An 11287-nucleotide genomic window follows, 5' to 3' on the forward strand; every position below is an offset into this window, starting at 1 on the left:
TGGATGGATGGATGGATGGATGGATGGATGGATGGATGGATGGATGGACGGACGCATGAAACAGACAGTCAAGAGAGGAAAACAGAGAAAGTGACCCGAGGAGACAGAGACACGGGGAAGGAAAGACAGGAACGGAGCTGGCGCTTTAACACTGACCCTGAGCTGGAGCATGGGAATTACAGGCGTCTGCGGAGATCCAAAGGCTCCCAAGGGGGAGCGCCGAGGCCACCCGGGAACGCCCTTGGACCTGTCCGCAGCCGCGGGGAACAGGGGGCGGGGCAAGGGTGGGTCCGCGGTGGGCGGGGTCAGCGGGGCGGGGGTGGGGGGAAGCTCCCGGCGGGCTCCCCGGGGCGAACGCCTCACCCCGGATCTGTGGTGTCGACGATGAACGTCGTACATGTCTTCCTCTTGAAGATCTTGGGGATCCAACTCTGGGGACAGGAACAAGGGGCGGGGGGCTCAAGTTCAGTCCTACGGGACACGCCGTCATTCACCCCGCGCCCTAACCCTCCCCCACCCGGGATCCAAGAGTCAGGGACCACGGCGCCACCTCCTCCAGACTCGGGGGTCTCGAGTCCCCCTCCGCCCCACAGTCCCCCTTCTATCCGTCGCCAAGGACCCAGGACTCTGGGCCCCTCTAAACTCCTCCTTCGTTTCACCCCAAAATCTGTGTCTCCGGCTCCGTCCTCTCTGCGAACCAGGAGACCAAGCCCCAGCTCCCCGTTCCCTCAAACCCGGGGTCCGGCCGCTGTACCTGCTCCTTCTCCGCACCCACCATGCCGCCGCAGCTGCCGCAACCTACCTGGCACCCCACATTCCCTTCCCCAACCCCGATACAAGATCCGCTCTAGACAAACCGGATCGGCCGCCTTCCCAGCCCCGCCTGGGGCGGGGCGAAGTCGGGGAGGGGGGCGGGGAGTCTCGGAGACACGTGACGGGAGGCGGGGCGAAGGGCGGGGCAGGAGTTCCAGGCGGAGACCGCCAGAGGGGGAGACAGAGGCTCCGCAGGGGTCCGAGAGACCCAGAGAGGGAATGTCAGAGATGAGGGAGGGGACACATTGACCCAGAGCGGGAGACAAAGACTTGGGTGGGGGACAGACGCTCAGAGTGAGAGGGGGAGACAAGGCCAAGAGTGGGGGGGAGGGGGCCAGAATCCTGGGGAGGTGGGACGGGGTCCGTGAGAGAGTGGGTGACAGAAACTGTGAGAGAGAGAGGGCAACCCAAAAGGAGGATGGGAACCCACGTGACAGGATGAGGGTGGGAGATATTGACACACGGACGGGGGGGGCCACGTGTCTTCTGCCAGGTCTCCCTGACAGGGACAGCTGCAGCCTCCTGGGTAACCTGAGCCCCCCACCCCCTTGATGTATTTATAGCCTCGGCCTGGCCCCGTCCCCTGCCCCCAGATCTGAGTTCCAGGGACAGGAGGTCATGGGTGCGTGTGCTGGGAGCAGGGTTCCTTTCGCCCTTCTCCAAGGCCTTTGTCTCGGCATCCACTCTCTCAGCAAATGATCTCATTCTGGCCAATAGCCCCCCATAATCTAATTCTCAACCCTTCCATGGAAGGGGTCTTACAGCTCACATAAGTCCCTCCTGCCTCCAGAGGCCCCAGGCTCACCCGACCTGGCCCACTAAAAGTCTAGTCATTGTCTTCACAGTTGCCAAACATGAACTAGTTGGTGGTCCAAAGTCAAGCCTGGGCTCCCCTCTCCTGGCTAAGGAGGGACCCCTTCACCCACCCGTCCCCAGCAGGGAGGAGGAGCAGCAGGAGGGGAAGGGCAGGCAGACCAACCCAGAATAACTCAGGGCTGAGAGTAAATTTAGCCACAGAGAGGGGAGGGGAGAGACCCTATTGGCTGGGAAGTGGGAGGGAGGGCCCACGAGGGGGGTCGAGGGGCTCCTGAGAGTGCTTCACAGGGGTGTCCAGAGCCGGGAGCAAGGGCCACAGGAAGGCGGACAGGCAAAGACAGAAAGAGACACGGCAAAGAAAAGACACAGAGAGAAAGAAAGAGAAAGACCCCAAAAGAGACAAGGACCCCCGACATTTATTCGCATAGCCGCAAGTGGCAGCTGGAGCCAGCCTGAGGGAAGGTCTGCTGCCTGTCCGTCCCCATGGGCCACTGTGGGCCATGGACACGCACTTGTCTCCTCTGGGCTGCCGTGGCCGGCCTGCTGCTCCCCGGCGCCATGACCCAGCAGCTGAGAGGGGGTGGGCCGGGCCCCAGCAACTGGAACAGCAATGCAGGAGTCGTGGGGCTGTCAGAGGACGCGTCAGGTGAGTTTGGCCCTCTCACCCACGGCCGTAGCGGTGAGAACGAGGATGCTTCCACAGAGAGTGGGCATCGATTCTGGAGGCACAGAGACCACGGAGAAGAGCACGAAGACGTCTCCAGGGAATACGGTCACCAACTCCAAGGCCACAGGTACCAAGGCCATGAGGTCGAAGACGAGAATGTCTTCTCTGACGAGGAGGTCTTCACAGAGCGTGCCGGGCAGGCCCAGGGGCACAGAGGTGATGGGAACGAAGACGTGGAAGATTCAGCCGAGCCCCGGCACCACTTCCCCAGCCGCGGGAGCCACGGCCATCAAGACGAGGATGAGAACGAAGTTGTGTCCAGTGAGTATCAACATCATGTCATCAGGCACGTACACCGAGGCCACGGAGAGGAAGAGGATGATGAAGATGAGGAGGCGGGTGTTTCTGCTGAGTATGGACACCTGGTCCACAGTCACCAAGGCCACGAAGAAGAAGATGATGACTCCGATCACTATGAACACCAAGACCACGGGCGACGAGGCCATGACGAAGAAGAAGATGACGTCTCCGATGAATATGGACACCAGGCTCACAGTCACCAAGGCCACGAAGAAGAAGAAGAAGAAGAAGAAAGTGATGACGTCTCTGAGGAGTACGGACACCAAGTCCATAGTCACCAAGGCCATGAAGAAGAAGGTGACATCTCCGATGAGTATGGACACCAGGCCCACAGGCACCGAGGCCGTGGGAAGGAAGAGGATGATGTCTCAGAGGAACACCACCATCATGTCCCCAGCCATGGATATCGAGGCCCCGAAGACAAAGAAGATGAGGATGAGGATGTGTCCACTGAACATTGGCACCAGGTTCGCAGACATACCCACCACGGCCTTGGAGAGGAGGAGGAGGAGATCACAGTCAAGTTCAGCCACCATGTTGCAAGTCACCAACCTGAAAGCCACGAGAGCTCTGAAGAGGAGGACTTACCAGATGAGTATAAAACAGAAGTCCCTGGCCATCACCACCACAGGGTCCCCAAGGGGGAAGATGAGGACATCTCTGCCGAGCTTGGCCACCAAGATCCCAGCCATAGACAACAAGGCCACAGAGATGAAGAAACTGGCCACGGAGTGTCCATTAAAGAGATTAGCCACCAGCCCCCAGAACACACAGGGGTCGAGGATAGAAGCTATTTGGAGGAGAGAGATTCTGAGGAGGAAGAGGAAATGGAGAAGGAAGAAGACCCCGGCTCCCATGAGGAAGATGATGAAGGTTCAGAGCAGGAAGAAGAAGATACCCACCATCACCAGGGGGATGAGGAAGATGAGGAGGAAGGTCATGGCCTCAGCCTGAGCCAGGAGGAGGAGGAAGGAGAGGAGGAAGGGGAGGAGGAGAGGAAGGAAGAGAGGCCTGAGGTTCAAGACCTCAGAGAGGCACCGAGCCAAGACCACCGGGAGGAGGACGAGGAGGAGGGGCTGCAGGAAGACCAGCTCCCCTTCACCATCATCCCCAATCCACTGGCCAAGAAGGAGGTGGCTGAAGGGGGCTCCAGTGAGGAAGATGAAGACACAGGTAAGTGATCTGGCCGGGTGGGGGCAGGGAAGAGCCGAGTCAGTCTGGGTCACTGCTGCCCTCCTGTCCCCACAGGTCCACAGGATGCCCAAGAGTACAGGAACTACCGGCCAGGGTCCCTGTGTGGCTACTGCTCCTTCTGCAATGTACGTCCCAGCCCAGGTCCACTGGCCAGGCTGTTCCTGGAATTTGCCCCAGGGCTCTGGGGTGCCTTGGGAGGGCTCTGAGCAAAGGAGGCGCAGGGGAAGTTCCAGGTGAAGAAAGACACTTCTGGGGCTGTGTGCGGGACAGGCCGGAGGCCCGCAGACCAAGGAGGAGGCCGAGGCCTGAGCTGCGGCTGTGGATGCGGGGAAGAAGGTCCTCGACAAAGAGTAGGCAGGGGGTGGGGGCGGGCCCGGCAGGCAGGATGGCGGAGATACTGAGCTCAGCGCTGAAGGTAAGGAGGGTGAGGAGTTGGGGGCAGCGTGGATGACTGGCCGGCGGGTGGCTCGCATTTGGGGTTAGGGTTTCTCTCTAACCAGGCTCCTCCGCTGCCTAGCGATGCACTGAATGTGAGAACTGTCACTGTGATGAGGAGAACATGGGAGAGCACTGTGACCAGTGCCAGGTGAGACATACCCCTGGGCTCAAGGCTCCACCCCAGCTCAGGATGGCCCCGGACCTTCCGAGCACTTTCGGCCCCAAACTCTGGCTTCTGCCCTCAAACTGACCCCTTCCCCCTGATGCAACCTTGACTCCACACCCGATCCCGCCCCTGCCCTTAACGTCAGTCCGCCTGACTAGGCTCCCACTCTGACCCTGTCCTTGACCTCTCCCACCACTCACACTTTATCCATCTCCGCCCGCAGCACTGCCAGTTCTGCTACCTCTGCCCTCTGGTCTGCGAAACTGTCTGCACGCCAGGTGAGCGTGCTGGGAGGGCTCAGGAGAAGCCTGAGGAAGGGGCGGGGTCCAGCGAGGCGAACCCTGGTGGGCAAGGAGCCCAATCTGAGGGGCGGGGCTGGGAGGCTGTGGGGCGGGACTAAGGGTGGAGGCGTGGCCAAGGCCGGGAGGGGCGAGCACGGAGAGGCGGGGCCTGGGCTGAGAGAAGGTTGGGAATAGATGCTGAAGCCTAGGAGGCAAGGATGGGTGCAGGGTTGAGGGGTGGGCCTAGAATAGAGTGGGCGGAGCCAAAGCAAGAAGAATTCGAAGGGCGGGGCTATTGCAGAAATGGGAACACCCAGGACAGGGAGAAAGGAGCGGGAATTTCAAAGGAGTCCCAACGGAAGGAATTTGGTTTGCGGAAAGAAGTAGGAAAAGGGAGAGGAACTAGCTCTGATCCCAGACTCAGTGAAAAGTGGCCCCCTAATTTCGCCCGTGGAATACCCCTCAACCCTGTTCTCTCTTCTCCGCCACAGGAAGCTACGTCGACTATTTCTCCTCGTCCCTGTACCAGTAAGTGTGTGGAGGGGATAGTTTTAGTGCCGTGCTTAGGGTGGCGCTGTCCCGCTGCGCTATCGGACGACCTTGGGACCCCAGTTCCCCGTCGGTAAAATGCGCAGGTTAACGACCTCTGAGCGCCCTGGGTGAGCTTCGGACATTTCGGTTGTCTAACCTCTGCGTCCTCCTCTCCAGGGCCCTGGCGGACATGCTGGAAACTCCGGAACCCTGACCCGGCCCCGCAGGCCTACCTCCCTGGCCCTCCACCCCCTTTCCACAGGCCCTATTTATTTCTCTAAATAAACGTGCTCCCCGGAACCTCACTGGCTTCTCGGGGCATCGGGGAACGCGGGTGGGGAACTAGGGACTCGGACTTGTGGGTCTGGTGGAGGAGGGGCCTGGAGTCCCCGGTCCTCGTCGGGGTTGGTTTGCTTTCTTAAGGTCCTGACAAATAAATCAGTCAACACGGGAGCTTTTTGAAACAAATTCTCTTTACCCGTGATCACTGAGTGACGCCTGGGGCAGGGAGGCCGACCAAGAGTCGGGGGCAAGGGTTCCCCCACCGTCCTCCCTCCCCCCACGCCACGTCGCCCAGTGGCATCGTGGAAAGAGGCTTCTCCCATGCAAACCCCGGGGCCGGAAGGGAACGGGGAGCGCACTTCTGCGCCCCCCTACCCCCGGGGCACGGACACGGCCACAGCACGGGGGGCGGAGGAGCCCCGGGGACACGAGACACTGGGGAGGGCGAGGAGACCCCGCCCACAGCTGGCCCGGGGAATCGGCGACCCGACGCGGCGGGTCAGGGCTGGGTGGCACAGGGGGCGAGGCTTGTAGCAGCGAGTCCCCCCTCCCCTCCTTGCGGACGAAGAAGGAAGACTTGGGCCCCGCGACTGGGAAGGAGAAAGGGGAGGGGGCAGCCTCCCCTCGCATGCGGCCCAGGAGGGAAGCCCCGCCCCCTTCCCGCGGGGAATGGGCACCCATCTCCCACCGGAAACTGGTCAATAAATTACAAAGTAGAGAAAAGGGAGGCGGAAGTTTGGGGCAGGATTTCTTCCTGCCCTCTTCTTTCCCCCTCTCGGTCCACTTCATGTAGTTTGGTCCAGGCCCAGTCCATTTGTGAGGCGGGGACGCGCACTCCCCGTTAGTGGGTACAGATGGTCCAGTCCGCGGCGCGAGCTCCCCCGCCCGCGCTCCCCGGCGAGACCACACTCTGGGCAGGAAGGGGGACAGCCCAGCCTCTGAAAGATTCTTCCATCCGAGCGAGGTCACCTGCATTGAGGCCGGGCAGTACGTGGAGCAGTGAAGATCCATCGTGCCGCCCCGAACCCCCGAGATCGCCCGGTACGGTCCTCACCTGGAGGCCTGCACTAGCAGGAATAGGTCCGGACCGAAACGCCGTCTGCGCGGGAACTCCCAGAAGTCTGGCCTGAAGGGAGAGCGAGCAGCGGTTCAGCCTGGAGACCGCGCGCGCGACACTCACACACGAACACGCGTGCGCGCGCGCACACGCACGCGCACGCACTCCCAGTCCTCTCCGGCGTTTCTCCGATCCTCAACTCCTAGCGCCCTTCCTTGGATTCCCCCTTCCGAGACGAGAACAACAGGCTGACTCCGCGCCCGTTTCCTTCGCGTTCCCGCTGTCTTGGATTCATCCAAGGTGCCCCCATTGACGCTGGACGAGTTCATTTCCCACCCCGGAAAGGGGGCGCGGGATGAATCCATTCCGCACCCGAAGGAAAAGAGTTGGCATATTGGAGCGGCCCATTTGTCGTGGGTGGGGGAGATTAAACTAGGCCATTTCAGAACCTGGAGAGGGAGGTTTCTGGAATGTCGAGTTGATCCTTTTCCCACCCTGAGGAAGGGGAAGCGGGGAAGGGCTGCCGCTTTGGGGAGCCGCCCACCTTCCGGCTGCAGCTTGCGAAGAGGGAGCCCCGGCGAGCCCAAGGCCCCTGCTGCGGCCGAACGAAAGTTGGGGGGCAACATCTCAGCTGAGTCGGGGGTTACGCCTCGGAGGTCCTTCTCTCGGAACATCTTCCGCCAGGATGGGGAGCGGCTGAAGGACTTGGCGCTGTCCTAGGTACATGGGCCGGGCAGCTAGTGAGGGACTAGGGTCCGGTTTTGATTCCAACCCTTTCTTTGACTCCACCCTTCTCGGTATTTCGTCTTTCTTTAACCCCGCCCCTACCCCGGCCCCGCCTTCAACCACGACTCTGGGCAAAGTCAAGCCCCACCCCCTCAGCTCCGACCCCAGAGGTGCAACAGATGCGCAGCCCCCGGAGCTGCTGCCGCGGCGCCCACCTCGTCCAGCCGCCTGTCTGTGCCCAAGGAGATGAGGTTACTGAATTCTTTTTCCAGGAGCTGCCGGGCCTGGGGAGGAGAGGTGAGAGAGAGGTTGCCGCGAGCAGGCTGCGAGGCGGGGAGGCCCGGAATGCCCCCCGGCTGAGCGACAGCTCACCTGTGCATTCTGCGTCGGGATCTGCAGAAGCAAGGCCAGGTCGGAGTAGTCGAAGGTCTCGTCCAGGGCGAGCAGCGCCCCGTGCACCCCGCTCTCCGTGAGGTTCGTGGCGAATTCCTTCAGGCCCAGCCCGGACACCCAACCCATGACCCGCTCATTGGACCACACCATCACGTCTGGGGACGAAAGGGAGCCTAAGCTTCGGGCCCATCCAATTTGGCCCATACCTCCACCCCCATTTCCTCTTTCTTAGACACGCCCCCTATGCCGGCTCCACCCCGGCGTTTATGGCAGCACTCTCCGACCCTGGCCTCCCTCTCCTCCCCTAATTACCTGTTCTCCAGCCCTGCCCTAAACCCCTCCACCTGGCTCCCAGGTGGGACTCACCCTCCTCTACTCACCTCGGATCTGGGTCTGACTTTCCTCCCGCCTCCGCTCCAGGTCTTTCCGGTCGTAGTTGAGCCGTTTCAGGCACATGATCCCATAATGCAGACTCACCCTGAGCAGCAGGGGAAGTCGAGTCACAGAGGAGCCTTCACAACCCCAGTGACTGCCGTTCCTATTGGTCCCGCCCCATCGACCCGCGCTCTCCTGGGAGAGGTGAGAGATTTGTTCCATTCGGGTCACTTCCAGTGACTGCTGACCTTCCCAGGAGTCGGGGCAGGTCAACGGGCAGTTCGTACGGGTTAACTTGGAAGGGGTGTGGAGTCAGCTAGCCAAGCTGTCTCGGGATCTGGACTTTTCCCTAGTGGACCATCTTATTGCTGGAAGGGGTGCAGGAGTCAGGATTTCCTGAGAATCCAGGCTAAAGGGCCAAAGACAGTCCAAGGAATTTCCCGTGAGGAGTCCCATTGGCCAAAGACTCTCTAGGGGGTGGGGCTTCCCCTTGGACTGTTCCCCATTGGCCAGGCAGCCCCCACCTGTGGAAGCTGTCCACCATCTTGAGTTGGCCCCGGAGTTCCTTCTTGTTAAGATGGTCTAACATGCGGGCGTCCACCAGCGACTCCATGAAGTAGCTGCGGTATTGGGGCAGCCCCAGGCTGGGCAGCCAGTCGTTTCCCACCCACTCGTGGTTCATGTCGCCATATGCCAGGATCTGGGGCCATGGGCAGGTGGGGGAGGGGGTCAGCCTTTCTGACCCATTCCCGTGTATGTATGAAAGGGTACAGTCCCACCCACCCAACCCAAGGTTATGCTTTTGCCACCCCATAGCAAGACAATGGCCAATCTCTACTCAAGACAGTAGACCAATCCAGAATTGTCTCCCACTCCTTCAAAATGAAACAATAGACTTGTCTACTAAAAATGTGGTCCTTGGACCTGCGGCTTCACCATCACCCATGGATTTGGTGTAACTGTAGAATCTCAGACCCCATCCCTGGCTAATGAATCAGAATCTGCATTCTCACAAGATCCTAGGATGACTCAAACTGTACGTTAAAGTTTATGAAGTACTAATCTAGCGTTGTCCCAACTCGGAACAGATCAGTCCAACGTCACTACTCCCCCAAGTGAGGGCGACGGATTCTTCCAACATAGCTCTCCCCACAGCAAAAGATAATGGACCCGTCCATCACTCTTGTACTGTCCGGAAAATACTAGTCTAATCCTGCATTGGCCCAGGACAATATTCTAGATCAGTCCAAAGTCTCACACTGCCATTAGCATAAGGAAACAATCCATAGCGGCCCCCCACCCCGCCCCCGACTAGAAGCAAAGACCCCAGTCCAACACAGTTCTTCCATCTGAGGTTAAGTTCATGCCTCTCCCTCTTGAGGACGTGTAGCTCCTCCTCCCCAACTTCTCGGCCTGATGTGCCGCTCCCTCCCCAAGAGCTCTCGCCTTTGCTGGGCAAGCTGGAACGGTTTCGCTTCCCCCTCAGTCAGAGGGAAAACGGGTGCTAAGCGTGGCCCTCTAGTTATAGCAGCCCCTGGGGCGCCCGCAACCCTCGATAATGAGATGGCCCTTGCGCCACGCTAACAATAGAACCACCGCGCTCCTACGCCGACCCCCACCAAGCTACAGTGAGACAGTCCAGAGCCGAGCTCCGCGCAGCGCCCCCCCGCGGCGACGAGGGAATGCTCGGGCAAGGGTAAGGGCGGGGCTCGGAGAAGGAGGGGAGTCCATGCAGCGTGCACAGCCTGTTCATGCGCCCACACACCGCCCCGCGCCCCCTACCTGCTCCCAGCTGATCTCCTTGGTCTCCTGACCCGTTAGTGGGAAGAGGGGGAGAGAAGGGGTGGGTTACGGGGTAGGCGGAGGGCGGGAGGGACGAACAGACGTACAGACAGCCAGACTCGCCCCCACGCTCCTCCCCAGGGAGAGTTAGTGCCACCCCCAAGACCGCCGGCAGGGGGCACTCACGGGCTTAGTCGTGGCCGTAAGGGACTCCATCTCCTCATGTGTCATCCACACGTTTCCTGTGGACTGAGGGCCCAGGGGTGTTATGGAGGGTGATAGAGGGCTTCTGGATAGGGAAGGGGGAGGGGTCGTGCTCCTGGAGGCCCAGGCCATGTACATTTATACACATTCTGCTTTCTGGCTCAGAAAGGCCGGTCAGTGCTTGGGCTAGGCAGTGACAGAGAAAAGGAATGATCATTTATGGAGCACCAGCTGCGTACCAGAACATGGGCTTTGGGGTCGAACAAATTCATGTGTGACTTGGGGCCCTGTGCCAATGACGTCAGACGTACAGAGTGTGGATTCAGAGTGAGGTGGCAGAGAGCAATGGGACCAATGTTTGGGGGGAAGGGGACGTGTATTCACATTTATTAAGCACCTCCTCCCACAATCCCAAGAGTCAGGAATCCATTCAAACATTTATGTAGTGCTTCCTGGGTGCCAGATCTGGAATATGCAAGGGAAAATTTGAGGGTAAACTGAACAGAAGCTGAAATTAGCAATAACGTTCATGTTCTTAGGTATGATAAGGGCGTGGTGGCTACGTATGAGAATGTTCTTATTTTTAGAAGATGCCTACTGAAGTAATTTTTCAGACTAACTTGTTATGATGTCCACAAACTATATTCAGGCGCTTCAGGTACACACCAACAAGCACGCCCACATAAATAGCAAGTATGGCAAAGGGTTACCATTGCTGATTTAGGCATGGTACACATAATTTTCTGTATGGAACGAAAGGATTAAATATTAGAAGGCATTAAACGCTACCGGGGAAAATTAGGCATTAATGAGCTGGGGTGATGGGCCATGACTAGTTAAGCTGTTGAGTTAGGGAGGCTTCTTGGAAGTGGTGACATCTGAGCTGAGACCTCAAGGATAGGGAGCCGTTCTTGGGGGGGGAGAAGAGGGGAGGGGTGCTCCAGGCAAGAAACAGAAGGTACGAAGGAGCAGAGCTGTCAGGGAAAGAGGGGGACAGGGGCCCCTCTTCAAGAGACTTGCAGGGAACCACATGAATTTGTTTTTTTCTTCGGGTGCGATCCTCCTGGCCGCTGTGTGTAAAGCATACTGAGGGGTCGGGGGAACAGGAAAGGCAGAGAGACCTGAGGGGAGAGCCCCCCAGAGATAATCCTGGTGACATATAGGGAGTAGGTCTACGGATCCGGTCTGCTGGAGTAAGCAGG

The 11287-nt window shown here is 59.4% G+C and overlaps 2 protein-coding genes across 2 annotated transcripts in view; one reads left to right on the forward strand and one right to left on the reverse strand.

Moving 5' to 3' along the window:
- Positions 1-11287, reverse strand: part of LOC105301795 (liprin-alpha-3-like) — a 42259-nt gene that overhangs the window by 13257 nt on the left and 17715 nt on the right. Inside the window, 8 exon segments of the mRNA XM_023520169.1 lie at positions 6603-6674; positions 7100-7321; positions 7547-7615; positions 7704-7879; positions 8105-8202; positions 8624-8799; positions 9882-9908; positions 10068-10200. Of these exon segments, the coding sequence (XP_023375937.1) occupies positions 6603-6674; positions 7100-7321; positions 7547-7615; positions 7704-7879; positions 8105-8202; positions 8624-8799; positions 9882-9908; positions 10068-10200 (973 nt within the window).
- On the forward strand, positions 1178-5613 carry HRC (histidine rich calcium binding protein). The gene is made up of 6 exons (XM_011374560.2): positions 1178-3829; positions 3905-3975; positions 4368-4436; positions 4678-4732; positions 5227-5263; positions 5444-5613. The coding sequence occupies exons 1-6, from the start codon at positions 2113-2115 to the stop codon at positions 5478-5480; spliced, it is 1986 nt and encodes a 661-aa protein (XP_011372862.1). The 5' UTR covers positions 1178-2112; the 3' UTR covers positions 5481-5613.

Source organism: Pteropus vampyrus, unplaced genomic scaffold (genome assembly GCF_000151845.1).
Source record: "Pteropus vampyrus isolate Shadow unplaced genomic scaffold, Pvam_2.0 Scaffold250, whole genome shotgun sequence".
Lineage (NCBI taxonomy): Eukaryota > Metazoa > Chordata > Mammalia > Chiroptera > Pteropodidae > Pteropus > Pteropus vampyrus.

What these genes read in the sequence shown, in the direction of transcription:
- HRC (XM_011374560.2), top strand. Translation starts at nt 2,113, where the DNA reads ATGGGCCACTGTGGGCCATGGACACGCACTTGTCTCCTCTGGGCTGCC. An exon ending in TGAGGAAGATGAAGACACAG is followed by an intron (nt 3,830 to 3,904) that starts GTAAGTGATCTG and finishes CTGTCCCCACAG; the next exon opens with GTCCACAGGATGCCCAAGAG. An exon ending in GCTACTGCTCCTTCTGCAAT is followed by an intron (nt 3,976 to 4,367) that starts GTACGTCCCAGC and finishes TCCGCTGCCTAG; the next exon opens with CGATGCACTGAATGTGAGAA.